Source organism: Scomber japonicus, chromosome 23 (genome assembly GCF_027409825.1).
Source record: "Scomber japonicus isolate fScoJap1 chromosome 23, fScoJap1.pri, whole genome shotgun sequence".
Taxonomy (NCBI): domain Eukaryota; kingdom Metazoa; phylum Chordata; class Actinopteri; order Scombriformes; family Scombridae; genus Scomber; species Scomber japonicus.
Genome location: NC_070600.1, coordinates 14,059,243 through 14,073,356, shown reverse-complemented (window position 1 = coordinate 14,073,356; position 14,114 = coordinate 14,059,243). Strand labels below are relative to the sequence as shown.

General features: G+C 39.1%; 1 protein-coding gene across 1 annotated transcript in view; it reads left to right on the top strand.

Moving 5' to 3' along the window:
* The window catches only part of cacna1c (calcium channel, voltage-dependent, L type, alpha 1C subunit), a 178,317-nt gene that overhangs the window by 117,348 nt on the left and 46,855 nt on the right, over window positions 1-14,114 (top strand). The window contains exons 5-10 of the mRNA XM_053314129.1: window positions 569-708; window positions 1,829-1,981; window positions 3,119-3,321; window positions 5,873-5,976; window positions 12,192-12,279; window positions 12,837-12,921. Of these exons, the coding sequence (XP_053170104.1) occupies window positions 569-708; window positions 1,829-1,981; window positions 3,119-3,321; window positions 5,873-5,976; window positions 12,192-12,279; window positions 12,837-12,921 (773 nt within the window). The remainder of the gene's footprint in view (window positions 1-568; window positions 709-1,828; window positions 1,982-3,118; window positions 3,322-5,872; window positions 5,977-12,191; window positions 12,280-12,836; window positions 12,922-14,114) is intronic.

The window sequence follows — 14,114 nt, the reverse complement described above, 5'->3', positions numbered from 1 at the left end:
TAATCACACACTGTTATGAGCACACACACACACACACACGGACACACCTATAAACTGAGTTTGCGGACACCTCCCTTTACTACAGACAAACACGGTTTTCTGTTTAGCTGACTGTCAAATCGTTTAGCGTCTGTTATTCCTTTATCTGTGAAAGACAGAGGGGAAAAGATGAAACACTTTCTATTGTTGTGTTGGAGAGATAACTAATTAAGTTGTTTTATTTTCCACTGTTGAGATTCCTCCAAGAAACACATTTGTTTTGTGAGACAGAACAGATGTCTTCACCATTCCCTTTGCTTTTAAAACTGGGTTCATGTTAAAATACTATAACACTTAGATTTTTTTGTAGATTATGATGATGTGGATATGTCTGTTTAGTATTGACAACATAAGTAACAGAGGAAATGGAAAAAATGATAGCTGTAGATATTCATCATTTAATATTATAGTCCTGTTTGTCTGCATCTCTTTTATTGTTTCCCTCTCTCAAAGATATTCTTTAGTATGTGGTAATGGGCTGTCAGTATAATGATGATGGGTATTGAAGTCATTACTTTTTGTCTTGCAGGTTATTCAGTGCGATCTTGGAGCAGGCCACCAAGGGTGACGGGGCCACTACTATTGGAGGAAAGGCGGCAGGCTTCGATGTCAAAGCTCTGCGGGCATTCAGAGTACTCAGACCCCTTAGACTGGTCTCTGGAGTACCCAGTAAGTACTGAGAGCTGTGTAAGAAAGGCAAAAAGAGAGAAGGAAAGAAAAAAGAAAGCAATAAACAGTAGAAAGCTCTGGGGATCAGGTGTGAATGGTGATTGGCTGAGGTAGGGGAGAAATGAATCACAGATTGGAACTGATATTGGTGCTTGCTGCCACACATGCCCACAAAATGACACACAACTGCACACACACACACACACACACGAGAGCGCACATAAACATACTCACAGACAGAGTCCTCTTGTCCTGTTGTCAGATACTCAGACAGTACGAGCAGCAGATGAGTTGTCTGTCAGTCTGTCTGTGTTAGTAACTACAGAAATCAATAATCCAACAGGGCAGAAGACAGGAGAGGATTGGATAATGTGGATGAAGACCGTGTGAGTGTGTGCACCTGCCTGTGTGCACCTGTGTGTGTGTGTACAATGTTTCGATTGATCCTTGTCCAACATCATTCGACTGGGTATTGAATTGGTGTCATGGCAACTGATCAGTAGCCTGTTTGCTAGCTGGTTAGCACACTAACTGACAGATTTGTCTTTTTAAAGCTGTCTGTAAATTTAATTGTGTTTGTAATTAACGTGTTTTGTTGAACATGTCACTGTTCCAGATGTTTATAGGAACCTATTTTTCACAATTGATAACAGTAACACATGCTGAGATATGTAATTTAATCAACAGATACCAGAAACAATGCAAGTATTTCTCAGTTGTCAGTGCTACCCTCTGTGGTTTTGCAGTTACATTTACTTTATCAAATGATGTATGAATAATTGTACAAACAGGCTTTACTCAAATTCAAATTAATAACAATCAAATTGTGATCATCACTTCATCTAGAGGAAATACATGGCTTCTCTTTGTTTACACAGGAAGGCAGTTCTTATGAGTATCTACAGTACAAATAACATCATGTCATTCTCCTTTAAAGGTTAAATATAGACATTTCACAGTGCATAAATAGGTCATTACAATAAGTAAAGATTAGCACTTTGTTTGAATATTAAATAATAATCTGATTGTTATATGCACTCTGTATCTGGATCATTAAGGATCATATTTTTTAATATGTACAGTATGTCTTCTCAGCAGTTCCTCTGTGTGTGTGCTGCAGGTTTACAGGTAGTGTTGAACTCCATAATCAAAGCCATGGTTCCTTTGCTTCATATCGCCCTGCTGGTCCTCTTTGTCATCATCATCTATGCCATCATCGGCCTGGAGCTCTTCATGGGCAAGATGCACAAGACCTGTGTTCACAAGGATAAAGGTACACACACACACACACAGACACACACACGCACAGACATGTGTATATATAGAGAGATTGTGTTTCCAGAAAGTGATGCAAATACAAAACATGCATGAACAGACACATACACTCGCGAACCACACTTCAATGCTCAGATAAATTGTGAAGCATGTATTTACACAGAGGCACTCAAACTTGCTTCAATTCCAGAGATGGACAGAAAAATGAAAAGTATGATGTACCACACCCTCCTTTTCATTTTAAGTATCATCTGAACTGTCAACTCACTATGCTTATGTTTCAAAGTCTGAGTGGTGGGTACATAAATCTTTGACTGGCAGTAAGACATCACCCATCAGCCAATAAGGCAGAGAGAAAGCAGAGCGCATACCTTAAACGTTTAAATGATCACCGCCATTAATTATTTAAACCATCATTTATGTTTCTGAGTATGAATGAGTTTAGCAATAATTGAAACAGCAGTTGCCATAAATGATTGAGACAATTTTCAGTAAAGGCCCCCAGGTATAAATGGACTTGAGTGTTGTTATGGTGATGTTATAGGTCCCATGAGAGGCATTAGCTTTGCACTGGATAAGTGCTGGTGGAATACTCTCTATTATCCTATACATCACCCTGGAGAGCTTGTTTTGTATAATTAGTACAGCGCTTTTTCCCACACATTTTTTATAATGCTGCTCTGTTCGATTATAGTTTAACACATCATTTTTAACATTCTTTGTTTCTTTGGATTATATGTTTTTAGATGTAGATGTAGTAAAAATGTGGGAGTTATTGTATACTTCTTCCTGTAGCCAAAGTCATTTTCATTGTCTGTATACTGTAGACGATGTTAAATGGCTCTCCTGGTGGAATCTTTAGTATAATAGTTGCGCAGCTGTGTGAGAAAGTTTTTCAGATAAAAGATTTACAGTACAAGTCTGTGTACAAAAACATTGAAGACATCCAATAGCCAAGCTTCAAACTTTTAGCAGCTTTTAATTAATATCACTTCTCCATATTGGCTGTACTAAACTTAAAGAAAACATAATTTCTCAGAAAGCTGAATGATTAAAAGGAGACAGCTGGGTCTCTCATTTTGAAACTGGGTGTTTAGGTTAAAAGGACATAGTAAATCCCTCTCTTCTGTCACAGGCACCATTCAGGAGGAAAAGCCGGCACCATGTGCACCTGAAACAGCTTTTGGTCGACACTGTAAACCTGTAAACGGAACAGAGTGTAAAATGGGATGGGAGGGTCCAAATGACGGCATCACCAACTTTGACAACTTTGCCTTCGCCATGCTGACCGTGTTCCAGTGTATCACCATGGAGGGCTGGACTGATGTGCTGTACTGGGTGAGCCGGACACCACAACAGTGTTAATGTGTGGACTGTGTGTGTGTGTGTGTGTGTGTGTGTGTGTGTGTGTGTGTGTGTGGGTGTGTGTGTGTGTGTATATACGGTAGATACAGTATGTATATTTGCATCGGTAGTTCCAAGTGAGTGCTTTTAAAAACAATATAAAACAATAATACAAACACTTTTTCCTGAAAGGCAGGTATATACAGGTTGTTCAGAGATAGCCGAACACACTGACACAGATTGTGGTGTGTGTGTTATGTTTTAGCTCATATCTCAGGCAGACAATACGCTTTGTAATTGAAGGTGCCAATTTATTTGGAACATGTGTAGACTCCCAATGCTTCATTCAAGTGTGAAGTGAATACATACACACACAGCCACAAAAATATATATACACACAAATGCACCGCCTTCATCAGTAAATGGCAATAAGCATGCCGATGTCCTATCCAGCTACATAAACCAATACATTTTTCTGTGCTGGTGATCAATGTTGAGAAAGGTTCAATCAAACTCCCATATGTGCCTCTCCATCTCCAGGAAAAAAGTGTTAATTAAAAGAATGAAGAAACATTTTATACACTACCATGCTGTTTTAATTTGTAGCAACAGCCCAGAATTAATGCAACACCACCTAGAATTACATTACTGTAACATGCAACAGTGTTGTCCATGATGTTGGCTTTGCTCAGCCAACTCAGACTCATGGCATAGAATCAACTGTTACTCAGCAGGACTGCAGTAGAATGTTTCAGTTACTGAAACCTCCTTGATATGCCTGCACACTGCGGTCAATCCCATCACTGAAAAGCACTCACGTGGTTTAGTACCAGTTTCTTGAGATTTTCAAACATGACTTTTCAATGAACTGGAATACCAGTGCTACAGTCCAATCAAATTGCTCTGTTTTTCAGCAGCCAGATTGCTAAAAAAACAGAACAATCTATCTCTCATGTTTTATAATTGTATTTGAATCTCAGACCTAGGCGTCCCTGGGTTAGGGTTAGCTCTAACCGTAACCCTATTCTTTCAGAAAGCCGCAAGTCCTTGGACAACACTTACTGCAGTTTTGTCAGTCTTTCACATTAACAAATGTAAACATCCTTTTGAACAAAAAAATCAGAACATTTTCAGTCACAGTAGTACAGAAAAAAGGATGATATTTGTTGATGTTAATGGCTAATGCCAATCAGGTTACAAATGTTACTGTCTGAGTCCGTTTTGTGTGTGTAAGTGTAGGATGGTGTGTTTGTCCGTGTGCATGTCGCAGAGAGCGCACTAGCTCTGCACCCCCTCTGTTACTACCCTGTCTGCTGCAACCTCCTGTACACACACACACACACACACACACACACACACAGATACATCTGTTAACTCTCACACTTTGCTGATTATGAGGGTGCTGGTGTAGCCGGCACTCTTCATAATGAATGGGACCTATTTATCAGGAGTTATAAGTACAAATGATTATGGAAAAACATTTAGACAGCACCAAGCCTTTAAAAACATTTAGTCTCTAAGGCTCATTAAGTTTGGGCCAAGCATTTCCATAGTTTTCATTGTCTCACATTTTCGGGGATATAGATTAATGACGTCCAACATCTGCTGCTGTCGTAGCAAACAAACCCTCCACCTCTCCTCTCCTGCAGTGTCTCACTTTTTTGTCGCTCACTGTCCAGCAGTCTCTCTGTGGAAAGTAAAGATTTTTTTTAGATTTGACAAATTGAAACATTTGGCTGTGCTCCTTTTTTCCAAGAATTGCATTTTAAAAGCCCATTGATTGAATTTGCACACACTCTAATAATGTAATGTTTTCTTTTAGAGTATTGATCTGCTCATGCATCACCTTCACATACACATCAACTCTCTATAACGATCTGTCTCTGATTATGCAATCCTTAATACAATATCCACATAACTGTGTGACATATTCACCAGCAACTGGACCCTGAAACAAAACACTTATTGATTTCACTCAGGAATGTTAAGTGTCACATAATGTAAAACCTCTATAAGCAGATATAATTGGTTTATAACAATAACAATTTTGTAGTCACAGTGTTTTCCTGTAATGGCTCATCCACCATTCCAAAAAAGGAGTTAAACAGAGCTTTAGCGTTTAGTATTGTTCTTTTTGGTGCATTGTTGTCAAAGGACCTGATCTCCAACAGGCAGGCAAATGGCTTTATACTGCACACAACACACTCAGACCCACAATATATTACTACCACTCTTGCTTTGCTAGGTCTTTCTACTGCTCTTTGTTAACATGCACTGCTCTTTTCTTGTTTCCCTTCTTTCTTTCCCTCTCTGGCACTCTTTCTGCCCCTGACCTCCACTGCCACCCATCACTTATGGTTTCTCTTTGTCAATCCTCTCTACCTTTTTTCCCATTTCTCTGCTCTCTTTCCCTTTCCTCCTTCCTCCTTCCACCTCCCGTATCTCCCCTTTCTCTTTTACCCCACCAACACTCTTCCGATTAACCCCCTTCTTCTCTCTCTTTTCAATCTTCTCTTCTCTCTCTTCTATCTCTTCTCTCTCTCAGATGCAGGATGCTATGGGCTATGAGCTGCCATGGGTCTATTTTGTCTCTCTCGTCATCTTCGGCTCCTTTTTCGTTCTCAATCTCGTTCTGGGGGTGTTGAGCGGGTAAGAGATATGCTGTTGTGGTGTGTGTGGATCTGTGGTTGTGTGTTGTCTGTAATGTGGCTGTAAATGTTTTAAATGTGATAAATAACCATGTAACAAGACTCCCATGATCAAATGAAAACATTTAAAGTGCAATTCAATGCTGATTTTTGAGGATCCAGTAGAGAAGCGAAAAATTGAGTGGGAAATGCACTAATGCCACTATAAAAACACAAGATTTACAATGATAAATATTATCATTGTTATTATTATCATTATAAGTGCAAGCTTACATTCAAGTATACTGAGTGGATATGAAATACTTTCCATACTTTCCTGAATATAACCATATATATACATATGTGTTTATTAGTAGAATTTGGTTAGCAGGCTATTGATTTTAATTGGTTTATTCATTTATTTATTTACTTTAAACTAATTTAATAGTCTCAAAGCTGTTATTTTCCAACTGCTGTATAAAGCCACAACTGTAAGGTGTAAGCTGAACATATGCAGCCTGTAACATCATGATCCATGTCAACAAATCGTCATCATTTTATTTGAGGTCAATTACTACACACAGAAAGCGATTAATATGAACAACATGAACTATAAGCATCTGCAAACTACAGGTGGAATATTAGTGCCAAAAACATCTTACGACGTAGCAGAAATAACCCGAAATCAACATCTGCATTACTGATTTTGCATATTATCCTCATGTAGTCAAGTGGTATACAAAAGAAATTCAAATCAAATAAGATTAGTGTGGTAACGGCAGACTTCCCTAAGAAATCCAGCAGCAAAAGGGGATTTCAGATGTCCTGTAGAGGCTCTAAGTCCTCTACAGAGGAGGAAAGATGAACTGACGATCACTGAACTGAGCAAAATCTCCTTCTCTCTCTACTTTCTGTTCCACTCAGTCAATCCTTTGTCACAAGCTTGAGAAAAAGACACACAAACATACACAGACACAAACACACACACACACACACACACACGGATACACATACAGAAAAAGCAGTGATGGACCTCATGTCTCTTTATTATTCTTTTTTTTTTGTTCTAATGGTTTATTTTAGTCAGGCGCGTTCCTAGTTTACATGCGTTTATCTCAGGTGCATATGAGCATGCATCTTCATATATTATCTGTTCATGTGCATACTGCAAGTTTATCTTCGTATAGCAGCGCATACTGCCAATTGCCTGCAGTGTTTGTGTGCTTGTTTTGTTTCAATAAATGCTGCTCCAGCTGGGTGCTATTTTACCCCGCTCAGCCAAGTCACGCTGTTTTAGTACAAGCACCACCCGGCCTGTAGGGACACACTGGGGTATAAATAATTCAACCCCTCAGGTCAGCCGTGGAGGTGGATGGCTTAAAAAAACTTGCACAACAGGGAAAACACAACAGGCAAAAAGGGTTCTTCTGAGGACAGAGTGGAGTCCGGATTAAACATGGCATCAAAGACGGAAATTATGGGATGGAAGGCTGTACCAAGTAGGGAACAGCGTTTTTTTGTAAGTGTCCATGAAAACATTTTTCACATAGAAATGATTTTATACTAATATCAGAAACAACAATAATTATACAGTATTGATGATCCTGAGTTACATCTTAAAACTACACCCAAAATAAGCAATAAAACTACCATGAGTATTGATTAGCATAAGAAATATTTGTGGCTTTTCATCAATACATTTAATGTCTTTCAGTTTGAAAGACATTGAGACTGAATAATTTGTCACAAGGACTGTAATGATCCAATTCACGGGAGTCTTGCTGCATAGATTGTTGAAGTGTCTAACTATAATACCTTCTCTCCAGAGTGATTAAGCCTGAAATGAGTGGATTTGAGAGGAACTGAAATGAATCAAAACATTTTTGACCCTCTAACCTTCATTCTCTATAGAAATACTCAGCTCTGCTCAGAAAAAATAAGTTCTGAGATGTTTGGTGTTTCATGTGGGTCATTCATAGCCATCTGTCATTATCACTTTTCTGTACAGCTAATCTTTATCCAAATCAACTAATGCAATGTTGTTTTAAATTCAAATACAGCTGACCAAATACATTTCTGCACTGCATACTAAGTGACACTGACAAATACTATGAATGCCCCATAATCCCAGCAGGTAGCCTCCAGAAGCAAACGAATCCATCTGGGAACTTTCACTAAGGATCTAACCCCTTCCCTTCCTCCCTTTCCCCCTCCTTTCCCTCCTCCCTTCCCTCCTAATGCTCCTTGATGCTCACTCCTCACTTTCATCCCTGCCCTTTTTCCATCTTCTCTCCTCTTTCCATCACTCCCCTCTTTACTTGACTTCCTTCCCTCTCCTCTATTTCCTACCCTCCATTCAAACTCTCTGTCTCTTCCTCTCTGGTCCTTCTCCTCCATTCCTCCATCTTTCCACCCAGGTGAATGATGCAGTAGGGTACAAGTGGCCCTGGCTGTATTTTGTCACCTTAATCATCATCGGATCCTTCTTTGTGCTAAACTTGGTTCTGGGGGTATTAAGCGGGTAAGGGCAGGGTCAAAGGTCACTTGAAACTAACGTTTTTTTCTCACCTTTACACTGCTGTTCTTGGAGACCTTTGCTCTCAGTATTTCCACAGAGGAACTCTTTATTTCTTTCTACTTCCTGTTTCTGTCCATAGATGGTACATAAGTTCACCAAGTGCAAGAATGTGTGATGAAACTGGTACAGCTACAGTTTGAGGACTATTAGATAGATATAAAGACAGTACCTATTAGTACATTTGGCACAGAAAAAAGTGCAACCTGACATAGCCATTAATGTTATGTACCTTTTGGTGATGCTTATATCCAGTGTATCTTACCCACTGAGCTAAATAACCACAGGTTTCACTGGAGCTGACTGTAGTGAAATCATATTTCAGCATCTGTCTCAAGGATGCTGCAATTAAGACCATTTTGATATTGCCTCTCTAACTCTAAGGCTACACCGCTGCTGCTGTAGAGTATCATTATTACAGTCATAAAATGCTCAGCTCTCAGCACTGCTAGGATGGTGCATTGTCATCTCCATTTAAAACACAGAGAAACATAGGCTAGCGACATAATTTCAGACTCCCAGTGGACACAGCCTAATATCATGCCAAATAAAAACTGTTTGTTTATCACTGTAAAGATATTGACAAATACTTTGCAGCTTGCAGTTGAGTTTCATCTTTTCGAAGTATATAAAACATTTGTAAGTGTACTCTAGTGTTTGAGCATACAGATAAGTTTTGCCTAAATCCTTAAATAAAAAAACAAATCATTTCTTATTGACATGTTTCACTTACAGTAGATAGAAAAACAGATACTGATTCCAACATCACACCCCCAGTCAGTAACAGCTTATAAAAGAGAGAAGAGCGTACTGCACAGCCACAACTAACACTTTACAGCATGAATACTTTCCATCAGGCTATGATGTCCATTACAAATTGACTTAAATTAAATAAAATCATACCAAATCACCAAATCTTAGAATTGTTACTTTCCAATTAAGAATTTGTGAAAATTCAGCTAATCTGTGAAATGTTTTACATTAGTGTGTCTTCTACTTGTTCCTGTAGTTTCTTCCCATGCTACGATGAACTTTGGAAAGGAACAGGTTTAGAGGAATTAAGTGTCTCACCTCTGACTGACTGACCTGAAACTGACACTCGATATCCACAATGATGTGACAGCAGCATTGTGGGAAAAATAATAAAGGTCTATCTGGTCCAAGCAGCTTGGGGGGGTTTGGCTGTCTGACTCTTTGTCTGACTTCTGACTAATGATGTTGTCAACACACTACACAGCCTGACCTTTTACCAACTGCTTCCTCCATGGTGTGTGTGTGGGTCTCAGATTGGCATAATAACTAATGGCTAAACAGGAAGGAGAGCGACGCAGAGACAGAAACATTGGGTGTGACTGTGTTTGTCTGGATTTGATGTAATATGTAAATAGAAAGAATAGAGGAAGCGATCGACCTGAAAGAGAATCAGTAGAGAGAGAAAGCAACCATTCAAAGATGATTTAGGACAGGAAAATGAACATATGAAAACGGGAGTGATGCTCAGAGTATTGCACTACTGTCTCTGTCACACAATTACACACACACACACACACACACACAAAAAAAACACAGATGAATAGGACTGGGTCTCCTGCTAATGTGTTGACAAGCGAGACAATAGCAGTTTGTCCTAATGGTCATTGATCTATGTTGTGTGTATATGAGTGTGGGTCTCTAAGGTTCCTCAAGATGTCACACACACACACAAACTAATTTTCTTTCAACCTATAGACTGACTGTAAAAAAGTTAATGATAAGCCGTACATAAATTAATATCACCCGTGTTAAGTTAAAATCTCTGTACTCATTACAAAATATTTGATTTAGAATATTCAGGTGAAACGTCAAGTGAATCAGATATTACTTTCAAACTCTCGTGACTGCGAAAAACACCACACAGTTGCGCATTATAATATATAAACAAATTTTACATTCGGCAAACCAACAAAAGATGGCAAAAACTGTCAGGTATCCAACAGGCAGGTTGATACACCAAATTCGAGTTTACCTGTCAGTAGACCTTTGAATTTCTGCACTTTTTAAACTGCACGTTCCCAAGCCTCCCAACTCCTGTCAGTTCTCATCCAAATTAATTCCTTGTACAAACTGTGTCTTTGGCTGAAACCCGACTTTGACCTTCCCCAGAGTTTAATCAAATGTTCCTTAATTCTTTCTTCTCTCCTGACACCTGGAAATAATTTCACCAGGTTTCATCATCATTTTCCAATATTTCACACTCTCCGAACATTGATCCTAGTTGTTTTAAATAGGCATTATACTCATCACACATCCCAATCGTATTATTGGTCAATGTAATTTTAAAAAAAATATTACAAAACAATATATGGAAAAATAGCTGAGACACAAAGTACATCTCTCAGTTTAACGTTATGTCTTTATTCCGACCTATGGCCAGAATCTCTGGGTAGTGACCGAAAGAATGAGTTGGCAGTCAAAAGGTGAGGAGCTCAGTGATGCAGGACGACCTCAGTGAAGTGCCACCTCTCATTGAGTGACAGCTGCACGCTGAGGTGGTGCAGCTGGTGAGGTGCACCCTCTCCATCCGTCCCTGTGGGGGTTGTACCAAGCACATTGCACCTGGGATGAGACCCAGGGGAAGACCTAGAACACACTGCAGGAACTACATCTCCTGGCAGCCCTGGGAGCACATGGGGCCCTGCTGCCCTGGGACAGCATCAATACAGATAAATACAAATTTAAAAAGTCAGTCTGTTAAACACTTAAGGGCTGAATTTTTATCCAAAGCACATGAATTTTAATTCTATCTTTTATTCATATAAACTTTTATTCATGACTCAACTACTTTTGATGTGTCACTATCTTACAGGCATTTAAAAGCATTTGTTGACATGCAGACATTTGTAACAGCTATTGTGTGTGAACAGAAAGAAAATATCCTTAAATATGTCAGTTTTGTGGTGGGTTTTATCCGTACATACAGTTTGATCAAGTACTAATACAGGTAGCGTGGTGGCATAGCTGTTTGTTGGATAGTTGCATTGTAGATTTTCTGTCTCTCCTCAAAATACATAAAATGTCTTCACTTATCCACTGTTGGTCAGTCAGTAAGAGGGGTCACAAATAATGTGTCTACAGTACCAGTACACCAGGTTTACTATGGGAATCAGCTGTATCAATCTAAATTACTTGATATGGTACCATCCAATCATTATCATCATCGCTGCTCCTTTTACATAGATGGTAGTTACCATATTTACCAGTTTCCAGTGAGCTGCATCACATCTTATCATGTTGTGTGTTAACAAAACTGCATTGAATTTTATCTGAAAAATATCTCTGGATTCATCTTGTTATTTGAGATGTGAATCATATTGGTTTCAGTGGGTGAAATTATCATCCATCAGTCAGACTGTAATGGCTATATTTTCAGCAACTAAAAGCTTCACTGTGCCTGTCCGGATCCCCGCTTTCATCTGTATTTGCACACTAACACCTTTTCTCCTTGGCAACGCCTTTCTCTCTTTGCAGTTTCAGAGTTGTATCATCACAATAATTTGACATGATTTGTTCTTGCAAGACATTGAATCTAGATGTTCAGATTGTTTTTCCTCTTCTCTTTGTTTCCCTTTTCTCTCTATTCCTCTATCTATCCCCATCCCTTCATCCTGCTCTCCTCCTACCAGAGAGTTTTCTAAGGAGAGGGAGAAGGCCAAGGCACGTGGTGACTTCCAGAAACTCAGAGAAAAACAGCAGCTGGAGGAGGATCTCAAGGTAGTCTGCTGTGCATTTGTCTGTGTCTGTGTCTGTGTCTGTGTCTGTGTCTGTGTCTGTGTCTGTGTCTGTGTCTGTGTCTGTGTCTGTGTCTGTGTCGCTATTAAATTAATACATTCAAGAAAGGCCATAACATGTCCAAGTAAGATAAACATAAAAGCTACATTTTCTCACAGTTACCTCATAAATCATTGACCACTCTTCACTAAAAAGGAGGAAAGCCATGAGAATATGGAGGTTGAAAGGAAGTCCAAAATACTATTAAGACAGACAAGAAAATACACTGACAGTAATTCTTAATACTACTATATATGCTTATGTCATATAAAATGTTCGGTATATCAATAAGGTACAAAAAACATGAAATAACTTCTTAAAATTTCAAAATGCTGTCTGATGACCACAGTTGGTCATGCAGTTGGTCGTTCCATTGTTGATAAGGAGGACTAAAAAAAATGATTTTAAAGGTTATACTCATAAAATATTTTATTACTGCTGTCAGTGCCACCAATCAATGCCTTTTTGTGTGTATGTGTAATTTGTTTGTGTGAATGTAGGGCTACTTAGACTGGATCACTCAAGCTGAAGACATCGACCCAGAGAATGAAGAGGAAGGGCTGGACGATGACAAACCCAGAAACCGTGAGTACTATAGCTTTTGTTTGTGCGTTTGTGTTTCAACAATTCAAGAGACCAAGAAGGAGAGACAGCTTATTTTTTAACTACAATTTACTATGTACACATTCTGTGCATTTTATTTATGAATTGTTTTGTATCAGCAGTTAAGTTGTTTGTTTTTTTTTTGTATTTTTGGGTATGACTGTGAATGCAACACTGGTTGAAATGACGGTGTTTGTGTCTGCAGAGATTTTGTGTTGACTGCACCAAATTATGTGGATAATAACTATGTGTGTATATGAGTGTGTATATGTTTGTATCAAATCCATAAGTAGTGGTAGTGGAGCTTATTGGGTGAATGAATAGCTGACAAAGTGACTGACAGACTGAGCGGATGGTAACATTGTCTGCTTGCTTTTACTGAGAACTCTCCTGAGGTTTAAAACCTGTTTAGATATTAGTGAAATGTGTCAGACTGAAGCAAATAGCCTCTGGGCACACAATCACATACACACAACAAACACACACAAACTTCAGCAACATCTCACACACAACTGTACAGTAGATATACACCCTTAGGAATGTGGGTGCTTGTGCTCTGATGGAAATTTACACAGTCAAATTAACACCCTGTCTCTCCACAACACCTCCAGATGGCACATCTCTCCCCAGGCCTGAGCTACATTTTCTGGGGAGGGAGAGTGGATCACTGGCCTCTTTAGACCTGGAGGTTTGATCTCAGGGACGATAAATGGAACTGGAGAGAGGGATGGTTAGAAATAGAAGCAGGGATTGGATGAAATGCATGTACTATTTTTGTGCATGTACTCTTCATTGTGCACAGTTTGTACTTTAAACTGTTTTACAAAGGCTACCGTTCAACTTGAATGAATGAACAATGAAGACATGAAGATTTAGTGCATACTTACTAAGCACTGTGGCTCATTCTAAGAAACACTGATGAAGGCAGAAAAGAGATTGCAATTATTATCCAGTCTTTCAGTGACTCTCAAGAAATGAACATGGTTAAAAGAGCAATGACCCAATTATAGATGAAAATACACAACTCCCCTGTGGCTAATCTGTAACAAATCTACTTGTTTTCACCTGTTATTGTTCTGTACCCCTCGGCCAATCAGCGTGGCAAAAACACATCCGCGGTGTTTGAGATACTGGCTTTTGAATAAACAAGCGAATACATGGCCCCCCGTCTGGGC